General features: G+C 49.5%; 2 protein-coding genes across 5 annotated transcripts in view; both read left to right on the forward strand.

Annotated features, from left to right (window-relative positions):
• KDM3B (lysine demethylase 3B) overlaps nt 1-7,782 on the forward strand; it is a 56,286-nt gene extending 48,504 nt beyond the window's left edge. For both annotated transcript variants that reach the window (XM_061151399.1, XM_061151400.1), the window contains 4 exons: nt 3,505-3,644; nt 3,906-4,082; nt 4,547-4,681; nt 6,421-7,782. In XM_061151399.1, coding sequence (XP_061007382.1) covers nt 3,505-3,644; nt 3,906-4,082; nt 4,547-4,681; nt 6,421-6,501 — 533 coding nt within the window. In that variant the 3' untranslated portion in view covers nt 6,502-7,782. The remainder of the gene's footprint in view (nt 1-3,504; nt 3,645-3,905; nt 4,083-4,546; nt 4,682-6,420) is intronic.
• Nucleotides 7,783-9,300: 1,518 nt separating this feature from the next.
• Nucleotides 9,301-15,585, forward strand: REEP2 (receptor accessory protein 2). 3 transcript variants are annotated; one of them, XM_061151401.1, is made up of 8 exons: nt 9,301-9,396; nt 11,489-11,561; nt 11,858-11,934; nt 13,124-13,244; nt 13,441-13,554; nt 13,912-14,059; nt 14,154-14,284; nt 14,370-15,585. In XM_061151401.1, exons 1-8 carry the CDS (start codon nt 9,350-9,352, stop codon nt 14,436-14,438), a joined length of 780 nt encoding a protein of 259 aa, XP_061007384.1. In that variant the 5' UTR covers nt 9,301-9,349; the 3' UTR covers nt 14,439-15,585. The 3 variants fall into 3 exon arrangements, with proteins under 3 accessions (XP_061007384.1, XP_061007385.1, XP_061007386.1); XM_061151402.1 differs by lacking the exon at nt 9,301-9,396 and adding an exon at nt 9,581-9,732; XM_061151403.1 differs by lacking the exon at nt 9,301-9,396 and adding an exon at nt 9,581-9,732 and having other exon boundaries at nt 13,918-14,059.
• Nucleotides 15,586-22,881: the final 7,296 nt, after the last annotated feature.

Consider the following 22,881-nt stretch of genomic DNA (forward strand, 5'->3'; position numbering starts at 1 on the left):
TGTAGATCTTTTCATTATGTTGTCCTTTAAAGGGTTATAATAGATAAGGATTAGAAGCCAAGCCTCTTACCTTGGCAGAGAAGCTTTACTCTTCATGGCCTTAAATCCATAGAATCCTAGAGTTTGAAGAGGTCTTGAGAAAGTATACAGTCCATCTACATACAATAGGAAATAACGTGCAATCTGAACATAAGATATGGCTACACAGTTTGAACAGGAAATATGTTTTTAAAAATAACTGTACTTCCAAAAAATGCTGAGTCTCTATCAAAAGTATGGAAGATTAGGGTCACTTCCCATGTGTAGGAAGCTTAGACTTCAATGTGACTTTTGATTCTTTGAGTCTACTTTTTATCACTCCCAAGAGATAGAGAATGTTGTTGTTCAGTCGCTAAGTCATGTTTAACTCTTTGTGACCCCCTAGACTACAGCACATCAGGCTTTCCTGTCCATCACCATCTCCTGGAATTTGCTCACACTCAAGTCTATTGAGTCGGCGATGCTATCTTAACTGTCTCATCCTCTGCTGCCCCCTTCTCCTTTTGCCTTTAGTTTTTCCCAGCATCAGGATCTTTTCCAGTGAGTCAGCTCTTCCCATCAGGTGGCCAAAGTATTGAAGCTTTAGCTTCAGCATCTCTCCTTCCATTGAGTATTCAGGGTTGATTTCCTTTAGGACTGACTGGTTTGATCTCTGTGCTGTCCAAGAGACTTTCAGAAATCTTCTCCACCACCACAATTTGAAAGCATCAGTTCTTCAGTGCTCAGCCTTCTTTATGGTCTAACTCTTACATCCATACATGACTACTGAAAAAACCATAGCTTTGACTCTATGGACCTTTGTCAGCAAAGTGATGTCTCTGCTTTTTAATACTCTGTCTAGGTTTGTCAATAGCTTTTCTTCCAAGGAGCAAGCGTCTTTTAATTTCATGGCAGCAATCACCATCCGCAGTGATTTTGGAGCCCAAGAAAATAAAATCTGTCACTATTTCCACATTTCCCCCCATCTATTTGCCATGAAGTGAGGGACCAGAACCATTCAACTTGTACTTCTTCAGCATTACTGGTCAGGGCATACACTTGGATTACTATGATACTGAATAGATTCAAGGGATATATCTGATGGACAGAGTGCCCGAAGAACTATGGACAGAGGTTCGTGACATTGTACAGGAGGCAATGATCAAGACCATCCCCAAGAAAAAGAAATGAAAAAAGGCAAAATGGTTGTCTGAGGAGGCCTTACAAAAAGCTGAGAAAACAAGAGAAGCAAAAAGGAAAGGAGAAAAAAGAAAGATATACCCATTTGAATGCAGAGTTCCAAAGAAGAGCAAGGAGAGAGAAAGCCTTCCTCAGTGATCAATGCAAAGAAATAGAGGAAAACAATAGAATGGGAAAGACTAGAAATCTCTTCAAGAAAATTAGAGATACCAAGGGAACATTTCATGCAAACATGGGCTCGATAAAGGACAGAAATGGTATGGACCTAACAGAAGCAGAAGGTATTAAGAAGAGGTGGCAAGAATACACAGAAAATTCTTCTGTACAAAAAAGATCTTCATGGCCCAGATAATCACGATGGTGTGATCACTCACCTAGAGCCAGACATCCTGGAATGCGAAGTCAAGTGGGCCTTAGGAAGCATCACTATGAACAAAGCTAGTGGACGTGATGGAATTCCAGTTGAGCTATTTCACATCCTAAAAGTTGATATGAAAGTGCTGCACTCAATATGCCAGCAAATTTGGAAAACTCAACAGTGGTCACAGGACTGGAAAAGGTCAGTTTTCAGTCCACTCTCAAAGAAAGGCAATGCCAAAGAATGTTCAAACTACCACACAGTTGCACTCATCTCACACGCTAGCAAAGTAATGCTCAAGATTCTCCAAGCCAGGCTTCAACAGTACGTGAACTGTGAACTTCTAGATGTTCAAACTGGATTTAGAAAAGGCAAACGAACCAGAAATCAAATTGCCAACATCCATTGGATCATTGAAAAAGCAAGAGAGTTCCAGAAATTCATCTACTTCTGCTTTATTGACTATGATAAAGCCTTTGACTGTGTGGATCACAGCAAACTGTGGAAAATTTTGAAAGAGATGGGAATATGAGACCACCTTACCTGCCTCCTGAGAAATCTATATGCAAATCAAGAAGCAACAGTTAGAACTGGACATGGAACAACAGACTGGTTCCAAACTGGGAAAGGAGTACATCAAGGCTATATATTGTCACCCTGCTTATTTAACTTATATGCAGAGTACGTCATGAGAAATGCTGGACTGGACGAAGCACAAGCTAGAATCAAGATTGCCAGGAGAAATGTCAATAACCTCAGATATGCAGGTGACACCACCCTAATGGCAGAAAGCGAAAAAGAACTAAGGAGCCTCTTGATGAAAGTGAAAGAGTGAAAAAGTTGGCTTAAAACTCAACATTCAGAAAACTAAGATCATGACATCCAGTCCTATCACTTCATGGCAAATAGATGGGGAAACAGTGAAAATAGAGACTTTATTTCTTTGGGCTTCGGAATCACTGCAGATGGTGACTGCAGCCATGAAATTAAAAGACGCTTGTTCCTTGGAAGAAAAGCTATGACCAACCTAAACAGCATATTAAAAAGCAGAGAGATTACTTTGCCAACAAAGGTCCGTCTAGTCAAAACTATGGTTTTTCCAGTGATCATGTATGGATGTGAGAGTTGGACTATAAAGAAAACTGAGCACCGAAGAATTGATGCTTTTGAACTGTGGTGTTGGAGAAGACTCTTGAGAGTCCCTTGGACTGCAAGGAGATCCAACCAGTCCTTCCTAAAGGAAATCAGTCCTGAATATTCATTGGAGGGACTGATGCTGAAGCTGAAATTCCGATACTTTGGCCACTTGATGTGAAGAACTGACTCATTTGAAAAGACCCTGATGCTGGGAAAGATTGAGGGCGGGAGAAGGGGACGACAGAGGATAAGATGGTTGGATGGCATCACCGACTCAATGAGTAAACTCCAGGAGTTGGTGATGGACAGGGAAGCCTGGCGTGCTGCAGTCCATGGGGTCGCAAAGAGTGGGACACGACTGAGCAACTGAACTGAAGTGAAGTGAGGGATAAGATGCCATGATCTTAGTTTTTTGAATGTTAAGTTTCAAGCCAGCTCTTTCTCCTCTTTCACCATCATCAAGAGGCTCTTCAGTTCCTCTTTACTTTCTGCTATTAGAGTGGTATCATCTGCATATATCTGAGGTTGTTTATATTTCTCCTGGCAATCGTGATTCTAGCTTGTGATTCATCCAGCCTGGCATTTCACATGATGTACTCTGCATATAAGTTAAACAAGCAGGGTGACAACGTACAGCCTTGACGTACTCCTTTCCCAGTTTTAAACCAGTCTGTTGTTCCAGATAAAGAATAGTAGAGATTAAGACTAAACTTGTTTGAATTGGACATTTTGCTTCACTCAGAGGTACTGAAATGGCTGCTTACATTGAAATGTCATTTTGCTTTTTTCAGAGGTTCTCAAGACAATTGACGAGGGAGATGCTGATGAGGTGACAAAGCAAAGGATTCATGATGGAAAGGAGAAACCCGGTGCTTTGTGGCATATCTATGCAGCCAAGGATGCAGAGAAGATCCGGGAGCTGCTTCGAAAGGTATGTCCCTGCGTGGGCTCCCAGCTCACAGATTAAAGGTCTGGGGATGCTAAGACAGTCTAACTGGGGTTTCTCATGTGGAGTCCCTTGGCATTAAAGACCTGTGTCCTTTGTTACAAGGCCCCATAGGGCTGAATCCTCACTTAGAGGATATTAAATAAAGTAGCCATTACTGCAGCCAGCTGGATTTATCCTGTTAATAATCTTTATGTGTTTATTGATTTTTCCATCTTTGGGTTTTGATCGTGGTTTCATGATCAGGTTGGAGAAGAGCAAGGCCAAGAGAATCCCCCTGATCATGATCCAATTCATGACCAAAGTTGGTACTTGGACCAGACCCTACGTAAGCGGCTCTATGAGGAATATGGTGTGCAAGGCTGGGCCATTGTTCAGTTCCTGGGAGATGCTGTCTTCATACCTGCTGGAGCCCCACACCAGGTATGTCCCAGCTTGTGGGTGGGGCTCCACAGTTCCCATAGTTTCCTTATTTCTGAGTTTGTTGCTAATCTGGCAGTAGATATAAAAGTGTGGGTTAGACCAATTACTCTTAAACTGCAATTTATTTTTTGCCTTTTCATTTTCTTCCATGTAATTTTAAATGCTCATTTAAAGAAAAAGTGAGTCTCAGTTCAATCCCCTTTTCAATCCCCTTATTCTGCCTTCCCCAGAAAGTAGCCTACTGTTAACAGTTTGGTATATATTTTTCCAGATCCTATTTTTGCACAACTACTAACATTTTCATTTATAAATTTGTACTTACAGTCTTTCTGCATTTGTTGTCTTTATAAAAGTGGGATATCAGAAGTATTTCTAAAGTGTCCTTTTGAACTAAATGATGAACAGTTTGCACATGTTATTGACTCCGGTGCCTGATGTTTGCCTCTGTACCTTTCCTCTCCCAGGTGCACAATCTATACAGTTGCATAAAAGTAGCAGAAGACTTTGTATCTCCAGAACATGTAAAGCACTGTTTTCGCCTGACGCAGGAATTCAGGCATCTCTCTAACACTCATACAAACCATGAGGATAAACTGCAGGTAAAGAACTCCTCCTCCACTCCAGCCCTGTCTTATCTCCTTGTAGGCTACATACACAGGAGGTGCACACTGCCTTCTGAGGATATTATCTGGGCAGTAGAACTGTAGAGAGCTGATTAAAGGACCCATGTCTGGGGTATGGCCTCCTCCCTCAGGAAGTATATAATCAGTCCTCTTCAGGTTTGCTTTTAGAGAATATTCATCTTTTAACCTAATCACTTCCAATGTGGCAGTCTTCTCTTTCTCTGCCCCTGGAAGATACAGTGTTTCAGTGTTGGTGACTAAACTAGACTGACTTCCCCCATCAGGTGAGAAAAGCACTGTGGCAATGTGTTCTAAACCTGTTTCCACAAAACTGCTTCTCCCAGCAAATTTCTGTGCAAACTCAATTCCTTAAAAGCCCTGCTAGGGACCTTAATCCATGTCCCTAAGAGTTGTTTCCCCCTCATAAATCTAAACTGGAGAATCAGATTTTCCTCTGTTCAGAAATGGATTGGAACTTTAAGGGTAGAATTTCATTGTTAATATACTTGGATGCTTAATAACATTAAAAAAAAAAGAAAGAAAGAATAAGAAAGCAAGGTTCCCCAGGCAGAGGTTTAGCACCCAAACAGGCATTCTTCCAGCCTCTCACTTATGGCCTATTTTCCTGCGTCATGCCTGTGACTCAGGTGTGTCAGTGACCCATGAGGTTGGATATTTTTCTTGGTTGTTGGTAGATTGATAGATGACACTTATATTATAGGTATAATGCAAGTATTCAGGCATATATATTTTAGACTACCCTCTGTTAGGTCTCTACTTGTCACATATCACCTCCCAGTCCTCTGTTATTGCTTTATTTTTTCCTGTAGTTTTCACCATCTAACATACTATGTATCTTTTTTTGTTTCTATCCCTACTAGAACATAAGCTATTTAAGCTCCATGAAGGCAGGGGTTTTACTATTTTAGTTCACTGCTTTTCCCTAGGACATGTCTGACACATAGTAGGTACTCAGTAAATATTTGTTGAATTAATACAAAAAAGTGTAATAGAGAATAGAAAGGGGGCTTGTATGGCCATCATTCAGCTTAAGAGATAAAGCATCATATTCATACCATATATACAATGTATTTGTATACAACAACTATATTATTGAAGCCTCCATGTACCCTTTCCCATTCCATTTCCCCAGAAATAATCATCATGTTGATTTAAAACTGTCTTTATCCTGTTCACTCTATTTTAATAACTTTTACTTTATACATTATATGTGTTCCTTTTTGACAAATTAGAAAATATAGGCACGAAAGGGAAAAATACCCAATAAATCCTACCTGCCCACTGTTTTTAGTGCATTCTTATTAGCTATATTACCTTAATGTAAGATTCTTAACCATGGAACCTCAGTTCTCATCTATAAAATGGGGATAATAATAGAATCTACTTCATAGGATTATGGTAAGGATTAAATGAAAGTCCACATAAAGAGCTTAGCAGTAGTGCCCAGCACATACATACACATAGAGGATGGTGATTATATAGCCTTTCAAATGATGAATCATTCTTTTTTGAATATAGACTATATATTCTGTGTGATTTGTAAATCATCTTTTGGAGTCAGTTAGGGGAGCGTGCAATCCTGGTTGAGGGCTTTCCTCACTCATCAGTAGGCTTTTAGTCATTGCAGGATATTTTCATTTGCAGAACACAGTCTGTGGCTGCCATGAACTAACTGTGCTGATTGCTCTCTCCAGGTGAAGAACATCATTTATCATGCAGTGAAAGATGCTGTTGGCACCCTCAAGGCTCATGAATCCAAGCTGGCAAGATCGTAGGCATGGAGAAATTTCAAACTCCCCTGTGAAGCAGGTCTTTCACTCACAACACATACAGGGAACGACAGGGTTCTCTGCTGGAGCAGAGGTCCTTCACTTGGAGCCAGTGTGGTCAGTATTACAAACTCTCCAGCCACTCTTTTCTACGCTGCCTCAATACTGAAGGTTGACACAGGAAAGTCGCACTGTTCACACACACAGTTTCAGACTCCAAGCCGAGGGTGCCACATCCCTATCCTGTGGCCTTTTGGGACTTCAAATTGCCTGAACATCGCTGGGCTGTCCTGCACATTCTCATGATTTGAGATTTGTGGAAACCAGGAATGTGGGCACACCTTGCTTTTTTTTTTTTCTCTTGTGCCTAGTTAAGTGGGAATGTGTTTGGAGGTAGGGGGAAATCACATACCTGGTACATGTGGGGGCTAATTATTTAAACACGCCTGGTGGAAGCCTGATGATGTCTCTACACATGACCTCTGACACAGCCCATCCCAGGAGCCAGGTGAAGCCATTCCCCACCATCTCTCCCATGAACACTGAAGTCTTGAAGGACCCAGGGAGAATCCACTGCTTTTCCCAAGAGGCTCCAGGATTAGGAAACGTGTGTATTTAGTGAAAAATAGGTTTGTAGTGAAATAGTTACTATTTCATGAAAGTAGATATTTTTAGAACTTTTGAAATACCACAGTTGTTTTCCTGGATTATGAGGAAAGGCACATTACATTTAGTCTTCCTTCGAGAAAACTCTTTGAAGAAATAAGATTTTTAGAAATCAACTGCCCATTATAGCACAAAAATCAGCCAAAGCAGAATTTAAAAGAATTGGCTTTTTAGGGTTCTTTTAATTTCACCCCCCCTCCCATCTCAGCCCTATCTTGAGGGAACAGCCATCTTGAGAAAGAACTTTGTCGTGTCTGAGCTGTGGTGTGTTCCATGCATACACACACTGGTGACTCCAGGAACCATTTCCACCTATTACCAGCGTTCCCTTGGGACTCCTCTTGTAGTTCCAAATTCAAAGGAAAGTTTGCTTTCCTACATGAGGCTTTTTGTTTTGGGAGTTTTTTTGTCCAGAAATATTTTCAGCAAAACTTTCCAGCTCAGTGGAGTTTTATTAAGAATTTATTTGAAAATGATGGAATTCATTGGCCCATAGATACATTGGGAAATGTATCTACCTTCTTCCCAGCTGTACTGTAGTGCCCTGCAGGCTTGTTTATATGTTCACAGTTACTTTTTTTTTAAATAAAAGTCATTTACTGTAGAATACTTTTAATTTCACTTTCTGTATTTTAATTTTGTTGAAGGGCTGATTGGGATTTCCATGTTCTTATTAAAAATCTAACAAATCTGTTCATAGTGGACTAACTTCTTCCTGTGCCAGTTGTTCTAAAAAGCAGGGCCAGGTTGAGGGTGGGGTTGGAGTTGGAGGATAGTTCATTTTCATATCATCATTACATTGTTGCATCCAATTATTACTCTTTGCTTCCTGAATTTGTGCCCAGCTGGGAGTGGGATGTGCCAGGCCATTGTGGTTTGAGGGCTTAGGGACAAAGGGGAATGTGCTACATGAGCTAGAGTGTAGGAGCAAACATGGGCTTTCCATAGTTTCTGCCCTATGGGAAAGGTGGGTTCCTACCTTCCAGAAGCAGCCTGGGTGAAAAGGGCCATGGAGAGTGGCCTGAGCAAGGTTTTGGGCAATCAGTGACAAAGTTGCTCAAAACAAGAGGCCTGGCTGCCCACATAGGAAATTGAAGTGGCTTGAAGGGTGAGGACAGACTGTGTTCCAATGAGAAAAGGCCTTTTGAAGAGGAAGTTGTAAAGAATAGCAAGAGGGGTCATCAGAGGCTGCTTCCTTGGATCCTGTTGGAAAAACATCTTCCAAAGTGTTTGAGCCTGGAAATACAATTATCAGGGTGGAAATAGACCATTGTGTGTAGTTCAAGGATACTGAGTTTGAATAGCACCATAACTGAAATACAGAGTTCTGAGCATGTCCTTTAAGCCTCGATGGGCACGGGCTGGTGCTGTGATCATCAGAGGATTATACCTCGACATAAAGAATGCAGAAGCTTTGAAATGGGACGGGAAAGGAAAGCAGTGGGGGAAGGGAGGTTGCAGAGGTTGCTGGAGCTTTGTTGCTTTGGTGAAAATCAGGAGGCAGGCTAGCCTACATTCTGGATATAAATGTCTTCAGAATTAGGGCATCCATTGCCACCAGTGCTTGCTGATGGGGATGGAACTGGAGCCCCTTATTCATCGCCTCCCTGGACCTCAGGCCTCTCTACCAGCCTCTCTTTACAAAGAGGGAGATTCCCCTGCCCCAGGGTATCCTTGAGAGCACAGGGCCCTGTTCCCCTACAAAACTTAGAAACTGACCACCTGAGAAAGCAGATCAGATTGGGAATGGGGTTAGGTCCTTTTACAATTGGAGTGATTGGTGATGGCGGGCTGGACATATGCCTCTATGCCTTTGACCTCAGGACTTCCTGGGTGGGTGTCTTGACAGTCAGTGATAGGGGAGAAGGGTTTGATAGCAGTTGGAAGAAGTAGCCGATTCAGTAGGCTTCCTGAGTTCCTTTCTTAGCAGCATGACTTAGTGGTTCTGTGACCCGAGGCAAATTATTGAACCTCCCTGAAGCTTCCCATTTTCTTATCTTCAAAATGATAATTATAACGTCTATCTTATGGGATGGTCACTGAAATAACACATGTGAAGCTCTTAGCACAGGGCCCGGCACACAATAAGCACTCAGTAAGTCATAGTCATTATTCCTCTTAGGATATTTAAGTCTTTCAGCCTGTTGTGATCAGCGCAGGAGGAGGGCTAGGATGTCCGGATGGAACCATGAAGGCCTCTGAGGACCTCAATCCTGGGTTTGGAACCCAAAAAAGGTGAACAACCCTTTGGAGGAAGGCAGGTCAAAGGCGCATGCCCAGCGACAGCAGGTGCAGGGGGGCGCGCCACCGCCGCCGCCGCCGCGGCCTCCCCTTTAAGAGCCGCCGCCGCCCACGGCCCGCCGCTGCGGCAGGGACCTCCCCTTTAACGGCGGCGGCTCGGCGCTCCGCGGCCCCCGCGGCGGCTGCTGCTGCGGGTGCTGCTGCTACTGCGGCTCCTGCTGCCGCCGCCGCTCGGCTTCCAGCAGCTACATCCTCAGCCCGGGCCGGCTTCCCGCCCCGCGCCCCGCCCGGCCCCGCCATGGTGTCCTGGATCATCTCTCGCCTGGTGGTGTGAGTGCGGCGGCGGGGCGCGGCCGGTTGGGAGGGGGATGGGGGTTAGGGGTGGCGGGTGAGGGGTATGGAAGCCTGGGATGGACCACTCCGTGGCTTCATACAGCAGAATCACCTAAAGGCACATCATCCCTATTTGGGGTCCCCAGAGACGTGGAGATGAGGGATCCGGAGGAGAAGGGAGTGAATGTTCGAGGAGCAAGGCAGGCCTGGCTTCCCACCCCTTTTATTTTTAATTTCCCTGTTTCTGCGCCCTCCCTCATCCTCCGGGGGTGGGGGGGCTAGGCAGCATGGCTTGATTTATGAGGGGAGGCGGCTTGTCCCCTCCCCCACATAGCAGATCTGGCCGGAGGAGCCCCTCAAACCTGGGCTCTCGTCTCCCATCGGGAGAGCCAGGGGAACAAGGCAGCGCGTCCTCATTCCATAGCTTAGGGCCATGGCAGCCTTGGCCTCCCCGAAGGGCCCCATTTCTCCTCCCTCTTCCACTGTCTGTCAGGAGACTGGGGGTGAGGGCACATGCTCTGACGGCCCCCCAGGAGGACGGGAAGCAGAGATGCTGGGACGACAAAGTGTGGGAGGTAACTGGGAGAGGATATGTGTGTTCAGCCTGGGATTGTGAGAGCCGTGGAGGGAAGGGTGTTAGGTGGCCTTCATCCCAGGCTGCCGGCTCTGTCCCTCCCAGCTCCCCCTGGCTCCAGGAGGGTACCCTCTCCCACAACTGTGGACTTTGTCCTTGAGGATTCCACCCCCGACTCCATCTCTGAAGTATCCTGCCTCAGTGAGGCAAGTCCATGGGGAACAGGCGGTATCCATCCACACATTGTCAAGAGGCTGGGCCTGGCAAGGACTCTGCATGGCTTCAGTTAACCTGCCCCAGCTCAGGACCCTGCCCCTCAACCTCCACCTTTGGGGCACTGACACCCCAGGATCCCCTCCCTGCTATCATGTTCTTGTGTTCTGGCTTCCTCTAGACCCACCAGAGTCTCCCCTTCCCACCTGAGGGAACCCAGGGGCCTCAGACCTCCATGTGGCCTTCAGAGTGGCTGCTCCTCTTGTGTGAATGAGCTCCCCGAGTGACATCAGTCCTCTCCTTGCCTCACCTGTGTCCTCTATGTGGTCTCTGATGGGAACAGCACAGACTCCACTATAGCCGGGATCTCTAGCCCAGAGCACTTTCCGGAGCCTAGTCCCAGAAGTGTTTACATTGGGAAATAAACCACTTTGCCCCCGAGGGCCTCCTGCCCCTGTGCCCTCTGCTCCTCAGGTCCCCAGGGCTACAGTAGTACTTCTGACTGCCAGGTACCCTGTTGGGTGGTGGTACTGGCCCTACGACGGGGAGGTAGCGGGTAAGGGCTAATGGGTAAGAAAGTGCGTGATGTCTGGAGAAGGATGACGCCTCTGAGGCAGTGACCTGACCCCCACCCCATGATATGGTTATGCACAAATGAGGTTCAGGGCCAGATAAGCCACATCAGACCCTCTGGCCTCTAGGTCTTTCTGTCAGGGGCTGGAGAAGAATTGAACAATAAAGGGTTCCAGGGCATCACCCTAGCTGGCTAGGGCTTCCATGCTTGTGTATCACCTCAGGCTTGCCTGCTTTGACCTTACTCCCTGACCTGAGATCATCAGTCAGCTGATGTGGTACCCTGGAGTTCTGTCCATTCTCCCCTTACCTACCCAGGGACTGATGCAGAGATGGGAGGGAGAGGCCATTGCTTTTGACCGAGAGGCCCAGTAACCGTGCCTGCCTCCCTAGGCTCATCTTTGGCACCCTGTACCCAGCCTACTCTTCCTACAAGGCCGTGAAGACAAAAAACGTGAAGGAATATGTGAGTGTGTGACCCTTCATCTCCCACCCAACTTACGTGGCAGAGATCAGGGAGGACAGTGGGTCACATGACAGACGGGGATGACTTTATACTAATGCTGTCAGCACTAATGAGACCTGGTTCAGGGGAGGCTCCTGTGTATTCCCTTTCCCCAGCCCTGGTGTGATACACAGACAAAGTTGGGGCCCTCTGTGCCCCCCCCCCCACAACAGTGCCTCCAGCATGGTTGGCAAGTAGAGGTGGGGTCCAGGGTGTTTCCCCAAGGCCCCAGCTAACACCGCCCTCTGTACCTTTAGGTGAAGTGGATGATGTACTGGATCGTCTTTGCCTTCTTCACCACTGCCGAGACACTCACAGATATCGTGCTCTCCTGGTGAGGTCCAGCAACCCCCGCCTCCCTGCACCTCAGGGGCCAGGGCTTCTGACTTCTTCTACATAGCCAGTCCACCTAGGGTAGCATCTCCCCAGTAGTCCCATGGGGTCCTGGGTGTCCCCTCCTCTCAGCCCCCATCCAGTCCTTGCTTGATTGAGCAGAATAAGAACAGACATAACTCTCACCCTTCTTTTGGCAGCCAAAGCAGCACAATAGAATTCAGGAAACCTGCTTCTGCCAGACTTACAGTGACTTTGGGCAGGTCACAGTTTTCTAGGCCTCAGTTTCCCTATTTGTAAAACAGGCATATGAGTCAATCTCGTGAACATTGGATTGTATTTCAAAGCTTTTATTTCAAAGGCTTTTTCTAGGCACTACTAGACTATATATATGCACTCTTGAGGACACGGAATGGTCTAACCATCTGTATATTCACAGCAGGCGCTCAAAAATGTTTACTAAATGAGCAAATGCCTCTTGGAAGAGAGGACAAACATAGCACAGTACACTGGAAGTCAAAAGAGTTTTACTGAGAGGTAGAGGACAAAAGATCCTGGCGTTTGTAGATTTCAAGGACCTTTGAGAAAAAAGAGTTTGAGCAGAGAAAGTTGAATGGGGTCAAATTAGGAAAGAGTAATGGGTTAAAAATTGAGAACAGGTGAGCGCAGGTGCCTCTTGATGCAAGCAAAGGAGGGAGCTTTGATGAGAGATTTGTGAGGATAGAGGAGACCTAAAGGAGTGTGTGGCCTGAGAAGGAGCCATGAGTATAGAGAACAGTCCTTAAAAAGCAGGGGCCATGTCACAGCAGCTAGGGATAGATCCAGAGCACAGCTGGAGAAGCCCGACTTCTTCATGGGAGGAAGAGCAGGCAGGAAGGGAGTGAGGACCCAAGAATGCACCTGGAAGGTTAGGGAGCTCGCCTTGGTGTTGACCCCAGGATAGAGGAGTGAGTGCTCTTCTGTCCGAGAGAAGAGGGTGATAGAGCCACTGCTGCTGGGAATTCCTGCTGGGGTCACTTTTCACCTTGCTACTGGGAGTCTCAGCTGAGCCTCCCCTTGACCAGTCTCCTAAGCCACATGGGGACCTTAGGGCACTAAGGAGTGGGGGGCCAGCCAGGGTCCTGCAGCGGGTCCATACGCCTCCTGACTTCCTGCCCCAGGCTCTGCCCTTACCTGTCTCCCACCCACAGGTTCCCCTTCTACTTTGAGCTCAAAATCGCCTTTGTGATATGGCTGCTGTCCCCTTATACCAAAGGCTCCAGCGTGCTCTACCGCAAGTTCGTGCACCCAACCCTGTCCAACAAAGAGAAGGTCTGTTGGAACAAGGGATGCTCGCTTCCCACCTATCTCGGGTCAAGGCAGCCCAGTGCCTGCAGCCACGTGCATTCATGGCTCTCCCTGTGGGTGATCTGGGAGGGCCCTGGCTCCCTGGGGCAGGCAGTGCCAGGTGTGAACAAGGGTAAAACAGGGTAGGACCCAGCCCTCACCTCTTCCTCCAACCCCTCAGGAGATAGACGAGTACATCACACAGGCCCGAGACAAGAGCTATGAGACCATGATGAGGGTGGGCAAGAGGGGTCTGAATCTGGCCGCCAATGCTGCAGTCACGGCTGCTGCCAAGGTGAGTTGGGGGCAGACCCAGCTCCCAGGCCCCAGCTTGCTCATCTCGTCCCCCAGCCAGTCCCCTTTGCATCCACCGCATCCTCGGGTCGGTGAAGGTTTGGGGGCTTGTGCAGCTTGGGGTTCCCATCCTGCCTTTAACATCCCCCCACTAAAGGACTTCCACTCAGCAGACCACAGTTTCCTCACCCATCCAAAGGGAACGCGTGGCCCCCGCCTGTTAGAGCTGCCGTGGGATGGGGTGAGGACACCATGGGGAGAGCACTGAGTCCAGTGGCTGCCCGGTGCCCCATGGTGACCTCTCTCTCCACCCCGCCCCTTCTTCTCCGGTCCTCCCGGTGCGTGGTGGTGACCCCAGGGCCAGGGGGTGCTATCAGAGAAGCTCCGAAGCTTCAGCATGCAGGACTTGACTCTGATCCGGGACGAGGACGCACTGCCCCTGCAGGGGCCCGACGGCCGCCTCAGAGCCAGCCCCGGCAGCCTCCTGGACACCATTGAAGACCTGGGTAGAGGCCGGGCCCAGGGCGGGCAGGGGGCAAGGGTGAGGAGGCTGGGTGCGAGAGAGACCAGACCCCTGCTCTCCTTTCCTCCCCAAACCAGGAGATGACCCCACCCTCAGCGTAAGGTCAGGCACCAACCAGGCAGATCCCCGGACAGAGATCTCTGAGGATGACATGGGAGACAAGGCCCCTAAGAGGGTCAAACCCATCAAAAAAGTGCCCAAAGCCGAGGTGAGAGCCGGGCCAGAGCTTGGGGAAGTGGGAAGGGCTTGTGGCTCCAGGCAGAGCCCTCCGTCTCCCTCTCTTCCTTCCACAGCCACCGGCTTCCAAGATGCTGAAGACCCGGCCCAAGAAGAAGACCTCCGCAGGGGGTGACTCAGCTTGAGGCCCCAGCCCCCTCCCCGCAGGCTGCAGAATCCCGGCTCCACACTGTGCCAGCAGCCCTCAGCCTCAGGCCCCGGGGCCTCTCAGATGGCTGTTTCCGGTGCCTCCCAGTGGCCATTCCCCTGGAAGGGCTTGGGAAAGAGAAGGGAGGCCCTGCTGTGGGGGGCCGAGGGTAGAGGCTGGACCCAGGAGCTGAGGATGGAGCCACTCGAGGAGGTGCGGGCCCCTCAGAGCCCAAATGCTACCCTCCCCGCTCCAGCCCCGCCCCCGCCCACCCAGTGCCTTGCTGAAGACCATGGCCATCCCCTTGTCCTAACACGTGGCCCCACTGCTCTCTCTGAGTCAGGGGCGGCCGCCAGCCACAGCCCAGACTGACTGGAGCTTGAAGGCCCAGCAGAGAAGGAGGCGTGGGGAGGCCTCGGAGAACCTGGGCTCTGGGCCTGCAGGTGTGAATGGAGGACAGGGGCTCAGTGTGTGTTTAAGTGACCAGGAGCCAGGCCAGAGCTGCAGCTGAGGGTGTTGGGTAGGGCTGTGAGCTACCTGTGCCCACTGAAAAGAGGTGGTGTGCGTGTGTGAAAGAGAAAATGTGTATGTGTGTGTGAGTGTGTATCTTTCTGGGTCTAGAGCTGGGGGCTTTTGAGTAAAGGACTTTCCCTCCAGCAGTAACCTCCCCCCACCCAACCCAGCTGCCCTTTCCCCCCTCGGCCCTCCCGCCTACTCTCTGAGCCTCAGAGGACCCCAGCCCATGAGAGAGTAGGGCTCCAAGGGGCCTCTCACCCGCTGCTCTGCCCTTGATCCGCTCCTCTCTTGCCTCCTCCCGTTCCTGCCCCAGGACGAGGCTCCACTGCTCTGGGCCCTCAGTGAGGCCCCTGCTGAGCCGATTCCTTTCCTCCTCTCCTGGGGGCCCATCTTCCTTCCCCCTAAGGCCCTCTTCCTGTGCCAAGCAGGCTAGGCCCCCTGTAAGCAGACCCCTGTCAGAGCCCAGCCTTTGCCCCACACTTTGCCCCAGCGTCTGCTGTGGCTTCCTTCCGCCAGGGCTCGGAGGAGCGTGTGAAGAAGAAAAAGGTATTAGGAGCCAGGGGGCTCCAGATCCATGGGAAGAGGGTGCCCAATGGACCTTTGGCACTGGATGAGCCAATAAACCAAATTCTGGCACCTCATTTGTTTTGGCCTCTGTGCTTTGTTCTTGGTCTACCAGTCCACAGGTGAGAAGGACTTCAAGTGAGAAGCCAGGGCTCAGCTGTGGGATGGAGAGGTGAAGAAGTCAAACTGTGAACTCAAGAGATCTGATCTCCAAGAGATAGGCTTGAGCTGGTTCCATCTGGGAAGATGGTTTGGAGGGTCAATATAGAGCCAGGGGGCTGGAAAGAGCCAGGACTTATGAAGGGCAAGGGACCACCCTCAGAGGTTGTCCTGTCCCTCAGAATCCTACCCAGAGACCCCTCCCCATTCTGACACCTCACAGAAAGTGCCAGGGTGTAAGTTCTAGGGGCAAAGATCATGATGAAGCTCCAGGAAAAAGAGAATGGGATATTGGGGGCTCCTGGCAGAGCCTGGGGACTGGATCGCTATGGCCTAGAAAGGCTAAAAAACAATGGAGAGGGATGGTGAGCCAGACACGGAAGGGAGGATCTAGGTGGGATGAAGGGAGAGATGGAGATGAGGAACCAGCCTCATGGTTCACATCTGACCCTGGGGACAAACAAGGCAGACAGGGACCCAAGGGCCGGAGCCAGTGAGGCAAGCCCATGTGGCCCGTGGAGGGATGGCTGGAGCCCTGAGCTGCTGGGCTGGGGTGGAGGAGAGAAGGAGGGAGGCTGCAGGGCCTGGGGTCAAGTTCTGGGGAGGTGGAGCCTAGGTCATCAGGGGCACCACTGATGGGAACAGAAACCAGGAGAAGGGAAAAGATGGCAGAGGAGCAGAGGCAGCATCAGAAGAGACAAGGGAAAAGAGCAGAGAGGGAGGGGGTGAAGAGAGTGAGGGAAGGAGAAGGAAGGGTGAAGGAAGCTAGAGAAACAGCAGCTCAGCCTTACAGAAGGAAAGTGGAGGAAGCAGAGCTGGGGACGGGGTGGGGAGTGTGAGTGGAGACCTAGCTCCAGGCCCTGGACCCCACGATTGGCAAAATGTCCCTACATTTTGGAAGAGGCTTTCCTCTCCCTTCCCTGGCATCACAGGGGCATGTCCTTCTGCCAAACTTGAGCCAGCTGGCCAAGAACCTGAGGTGCCCGTGGAGATTGGGGGTGGAGGGAGGGAGGCGTGTGAGATGCCCTTTTCATCTTTCCTGAAATTCTCCAGTCAATAGCGCTCTGAACAGCATTCCTTTCGCCATTGCCCTCTGGGCAATTTGGCCCCTTTCTATATCAGAAAGGAGAGGAAGTGTCAGAGTAGAAATCAGGTGAGAGACTCCCTTGTTCTAGAAAGATCTCCAGAGAGTAAGTTGCTTGCATCTCCTGATAGCAGCTACCATATGGCCAGGAAAGCAGTTTAGGCCTCTCTAACCTAAATCCCATTTGCTGCATTTCACACACACACACTCACACAACTCACACTCAGATTACACACTTCCATCCACAGGGACCAGTGGCCAAGGAGGTCACTGTCAGAGTCCACATCTCCAGCCTCTCCCTGCACATCTGGGTTTCCCTGTGTCAACAGAAGATGCTTAGATTTCCAAGTTCACTGGTCCGTTGCCATGGAAACATTGTCTCCTAGACCTCCACACAGGGTCTGACCCCTGTGGTGCTGGGGAGGAGAGGAGAGATGGAGGGTGACAAACAGAATGGGGGGAGGAGGCTGGTGAAGCACATCTGGGTCTACATGACCCCTTGCTGTCTTATTCCCTGGGGTCACCTGCCCTCTCCCCTCTGCCTTAGTAGATCTCTCTAGGCCAGGGGAGTGGGAAAGAGAAGTCATGACAGAGATGTCTGGCAGGAGCTATGTGGAGGGTGCTTGATCACTGCCTGGAAACCCACTGGGCACTGAGAGAGATAAGCTTTGAAGTGGGGGCTGAGGTCTAGCCCTGTGTCCCACACCCAGACCATGTTGGGGACACTGGGCAGCCCTCCAGGCCTGAGGTCCCTGGCTAAAACGGTCCTCAGGCCTGAAGCGGTTTCATTCTGCTTCCCCTCCCTTCCTTGTGTGTGCCCCACACTAGGAGAACCTGCTTAAAATGTGATTTCCAGGCTGTGACGTCAGAGGAAAGCCAGCAGCTCCAGCCTATGCCAGCTCTTCCTTGATCAGCAGAGCTGAGCCCAGCCCTTGCTCAGCCTGGGGGAAAGGAGGTTAGGTAGAGGACGGAGGGTCTCTGGGGGCCTCTGGTCCTCATATATGTGGCATTCAGAATAATAGGGAGAGACTATTTTGAGGCCAAAGTGCTGGCTTCCCCATTGCCTTAAATGCCTGCAAGTACGTGATTATCTCCGTCACAGATTCCGCCTAACCCCAGGTTTACCCTCTCTGAGCTGGGTCAGGCCTGCATAAAGGAGGAGGGCACCTTAAGTCTTAGAGCCATTTGGGTTCTGCCCGAGAACTTGGCGCAAATCTAGGCTGGAGGCAGTGACGGGTGGGAAGGATGTCTGCAAGGAGGAAAAAAGCCCACTAGGTGGCGCAGCTCACCCCCAGTGTGGGATTCCCCGGCCCTTGCTGGGGGATAGTCTTTCCTTCAGCAGTCAGTCGGCTTTTAAGGTCCGCTGAGCAGGATGCTTTATGCCGCAGTCCCTGGAATTGGAGGTTCATGAAGAAAGCATCCATGTGGGTGAATAAGCAGATATGAATTCTCAATCACTTCCCAACCCCAGTTTGTGTGCAGAGGAGATGGTCAGACCCAGCAAGCAGGTACTCCCTTTGGGGAAGGATCAGGCGTCTCCTGGGAGCAAGGAAATTGCCAAGCTGACCCTGGGAGGGTCATACAGCCCAAAGGACCCAACTTGGGCTTCTAAAATATTATCAAGAGAGGGCCAATTCGGGCGAGCAAGAGGGACACTCACCTAGATGCAGGGTTCCCTGGAGATGACTCTCTTACGGCCACAGTGGCAGTCCCAGGTCTGCCCCTAGGTTTCCCCGTCCCCTGCCCCTTCCCTGATTTTCATCATGGGTACTGTAGGGCTGAAAAAGGAGACAAAGACCCTAATCTTCAGACCCTTGAACCCCAAGGTATTTCTTCCAGCAGCCTGGGCTGACTCCTCAGTAACCTACCTTTGCCTGACCTTTTTCCCAAACTGACCCCACCAGCCCCGCACACCTAATGAATTACCCTCTTCTTTTGTCCCAGCCAGATGAGTGATCAATAAATAATGCTGCCTGAAATATTAATGGCAAGTTTTACACCAGCATCCCTTAGCCGTGCCTGTCATTGGGGAACTTGAGAGTTGACAGAGAAATGCATGGCCCCCAAAGAGCTCCTTTCTTCCTCTTTTCTTTGCCAAGATTTTGACCTGTCCCCGTCTCCACCAGATCATGATTCATTGCCATTAGGTGAGAAGAGGACGGGTCCCCCAGAGACCGACACAGGCAGCCTCTAGAGGGAAGATGGGGTAAGCTAAACCAAGCAGCGACCCTTCTTGATTCCTTTGTCTCCTCTGATGCAAGTGAGATCCCATTTCCTCTGTTCCATGTCCATCTTGGACCTGCCAGGTCCAGCTTTTGAGTGGCAACTCAGAAGGAGACCTGGGGCTTCCCTCCTCCCTCTGTTTCAACTATTTTGGAGCCTGAGCAGAAAGGACTCATGTACTCCCAGACTTCTGGCCCTGGCATTCTCTTCTGGCTTTCTTCTCCCTGGAAGAAGAGGAGGAAATGGAAGCTCTTAGCCCTCTTGAGCCCACTGGTAGGCTTCCCGGGGGGCCAGCGCCCTCCTTCGGGGAAACCAGGCCCACCCAAATCTTTGAACATGCAGTGCCCTCTGCTCACGTGCTCTTTGTCTCCTGCTTCACTTGGTAATCTCTTGCATGCGCTTCAAGTCTCAGCTTAGATGTGACACCGCACCTGGTCCAGGCCCCTGTGGCCTTCTCTCGCCTGACAGCACACATCACCCTGTTTCATCATTGCCCATGTTTCCCCACTAGACTGAAAGCCCGAGCATAGGCAATGGGCCTACCTGGTTCACCACTGTTTCCCCAGCATCTAGTACAGGGCCTGGCACACTCTAATAATTCAGCCCATTTTTCTGGAATATATGAATGACATCTCTGCAGCATTTTTCCTCTCCCAAAAAAACACCAGCCTTCCACCTGCAGCATCTCCCTGCAGAGCTGTTTGCCTGCACCTGAGGAGGGGTGTCTGTACTAAACAGCAGCTGCCCAGACCACCTACCCCCAACCCTGACCCCCCCAGCATGTGCTTATGCTCGCTTGCTTTGCCTTTCTCTCTCTCACACACAGATGGGAGTCAGTTTTCCAGCCACATTCACTTCTCACTTTAATTCAAAAGCTAAATTGGGAAGAAGAGCAGCTTCACACTCCCGATTTAGCCTGGGAGAGAAAAAGGGAGACAGTCTAGATGTTGCCAGGGAAAGGAGAACGTTGGGTCTGGGGTGGGTAGTGGTGGCAAACATACCCAGAACCCAAGAGAAGACAATGAAACCCCCACCCAACTACTAAAAATAAGTCATCCAGAGGTATGACTCCAGAGTGACCCCTGTGAGGCCTCCTGTGATGGTGCTGCCTTTCTGGACACCACCCCAGCCTAGGGATGGGATTAGAGGAAGTGGAAGAGACTCAGGTTATTGGAACTATCCATAGGGGGAGATGCTGCTGCTTAGGTCGCTGGTAGTAGGAAACCAGAAAGTCCTTCTTAAATCTAACTTTAATCTATTTGGTAACTGCTGAGAGGCATGATGAATAAAAACAGAATCCATAAACAGATAGTTGTTCATTAATATTCATAGCAGCATTATTCACAATAGTCGAAAAAGTAGAAACAACCCAAATGTCCATCAAGAGATGGGAGGATAAACAAAATGTGGTATATACATACTTACTAAGCCTTAGAAAGAAATGAAATTCTGATACATGTTGCAACATGGATGAACCCTGAAAACATTATGCTAAGCCAGGCACAACAGGACAAATATTACGGACAAATATCTTCACTTACAGGAGGTACCTAGACTAGGCAAATTTATATATAGAGAAACTCTAATAGAGGTTACCAGGGGCCAAAGAGGAGGCAACAGGATAGAGAATTCATGTTTCCCTATCCCCAGTGTTTCATGGGTACAGAGTTCCTGTTTGGGATGATAAAAAAAAGTTCTGCCTATGGATACTGGTGACGGTTGCACAGCACTGTACATAACTGAATGCCACTGAATAGGACACTTAAAATGGTTAAAATGGGATATTTTATGTTATGTATATTTTTTGCAGGTAAAAACTAACATATTTTTAATGTTACAGTAACTGTAACATTTTTACTATAACATATTTTTGGAAAAAAAACAATGAGTCCAATGTCAGCCTAAAGACATCATCATCCTGCCATGATAGCTCTCTCTGTAGCTTGACCAGAGGGAAAACAAATCCTTTCAGTTCCGAAGAGTCCCTCCCTTGGCTGATAGAACAGAAGCGTGGCCTCTGCCCAGAGTGACCTGAAGACACCTCTGTGGATGTTCCTGGGCCCCGGGGCTAACTGTCCTCCCTCTCATTACTACTCGTCAGTGTGATAATCCGGATGGAAGTGCTTCTCCCTGCTTCTGGGTGCCAGCTTCCTCTTTAGTCACTCAGTTTGACTTTGCCCTAAAACAGATTTCCTGGGACTTCCCTGGTGGTCCGGTAGCTAAGACTCCATGTTCTCAATGCAAGGGGCCCAGATTGGATCCCCGGTCAGGGAACTAGATCCTACTAAGAGTATGCATGCCACAACGAAGAGCCAGCACAGCTAAATAAATAAATAAGTAAAAAGCGGGGGTTCCATAAGGATAGACCAGTTAGGGGGATGATTAGAGGAGGAAAAAGAGAAGACTCTTCCATCCAACCTCTCTGACTTTCCCGTTGCCACAGTACCACCGGGAACAGATGCACCTTGGGCTGAGAGGCCTGTCTGTAAATTTGGGGGTCAGTTTTTCTTGCTCTCTGACTGGGAGGTCCCTGAAGAGTCTCTGATAGCTGACCCTGAGGCATGCAGATCTTACCCTCTCTCCTGGATGACTACACAGTTTCCTGGCTGGTCTCACTACCAGTCCTCCCCCACCCAGCCTCCTGGAATTATTTGAAAATTGTGTGTTGGCTCTTTGACTGCCTGGGAACCACTTCAGTGGGTGGGAGCTGGATTAGGGGTTCCCCCAGGATAGCACACAGCACACTGTGGAAATTGCTTGTTTACTTGTCGGTCTCCCCCACTGAGCAAAAAAGGGAGAACCTGCCTTACTGCTCCTCATATTTTGAATGCCCAGAGTGGAACAGATGTGTGATAAGTAATTGCCGAATGAATGAATTGAAATGATGTGTTCATGTCTGCCTCTCCTATTCGATTTGACTCAAGAGTGCTGGTAGGATGAAAGCTTTGTCTGATTCATGCTGGGGCCCCAGAAAACAGTTCTTAGGATGAACTGAGGTTCAGCCAGACAGACCTGAAGCCAGACTGTCTGGATTGGAATCCTGGTTCTGCCATTGCTGGGCTCTCTGACCTTGAGCAAATTGCCTGCCCTCTCTGAACCTGTTTCCTCATCAGTGAAACAGGAGTGAGAATGGAACTTACTTCATAAGGCATTGTAAGGACAAATACCTGTCAAGTGTTTAGTATGAATCCTGTCACACTGTAAATGTGTCTGGGGGGTGGGGGTGGGGATAGGAAATGCATCTAGAGATTGAGGAAAATCAGAGGAAACAAACATCACCACTGATTTCTGATTTCGGCATCCCGGTGTTTAGGGGGAGGGGACGGTGAGGCCAGTGCCAGAGTGGGGTAAACCCAGGGGCTACCTGCCCTCCCTCTGCCCTCCCCCCAGGTCTGCAGAGTCCAAGCTCACCCACCACGAAGCTGAGCAGCCCTGGAGCTGGGCGGTGGTGAGGGGCCAGAAATAACCACCGTTGCTATTCCTGCCTTTCTGGGCTGGATGGGAACGCTGCCTTTCTAATCTAAAGGCTGCTCTAGACTTCCTGCACATCAGTGGGTTCTTATGTAACACTCCCCTCCCTCTGCCTGCCCAACGAGCTTCCAGAGATTTCTGCAGCCAGCTTTGCTGCACACTCAGCTGGGGGTGGGTGGAGCAAGGAAGGATGGATTGTCCTCTGAGCCCAGGATCCCGCTGACCCCAGGCCTGGGAGAGGGACCACTCAGCACAGTGCAAAGGGACTGATGTCCAGGGACAGCAGCCTCTTCCTGCTTCTGCAGGGCAGAGAGGACCCAGTGAGCATGCTGAAATGTTCACCTACCTTGACCCACTCCCTCTTCCCTTCATGGTCCCTCTGTGCCACTCCCGTGACTTCCCTTCAGGCCTTACCTAACTCTGT

The sequence above is a fragment of the Dama dama genome, chromosome 9 (assembly GCF_033118175.1).
Source record: "Dama dama isolate Ldn47 chromosome 9, ASM3311817v1, whole genome shotgun sequence".
NCBI classification, from domain to species: Eukaryota; Metazoa; Chordata; class Mammalia; order Artiodactyla; family Cervidae; genus Dama; species Dama dama.

Bases quoted from the DNA above. Each gene is read 5' to 3' on its own strand.
- REEP2 (XM_061151401.1), top strand. From the start codon at position 9,350: ATGAAGGCCTCTGAGGACCTCAATCCTGGGTTTGGAACCCAAAAAAG. The intron at 11,562-11,857 runs GTGAGTGTGTGA...CTGTACCTTTAG, and splicing joins CAAAAAACGTGAAGGAATAT to GTGAAGTGGATGATGTACTG. The intron at 13,555-13,911 runs GTGAGTTGGGGG...TGGTGACCCCAG, and splicing joins CAGTCACGGCTGCTGCCAAG to GGCCAGGGGGTGCTATCAGA.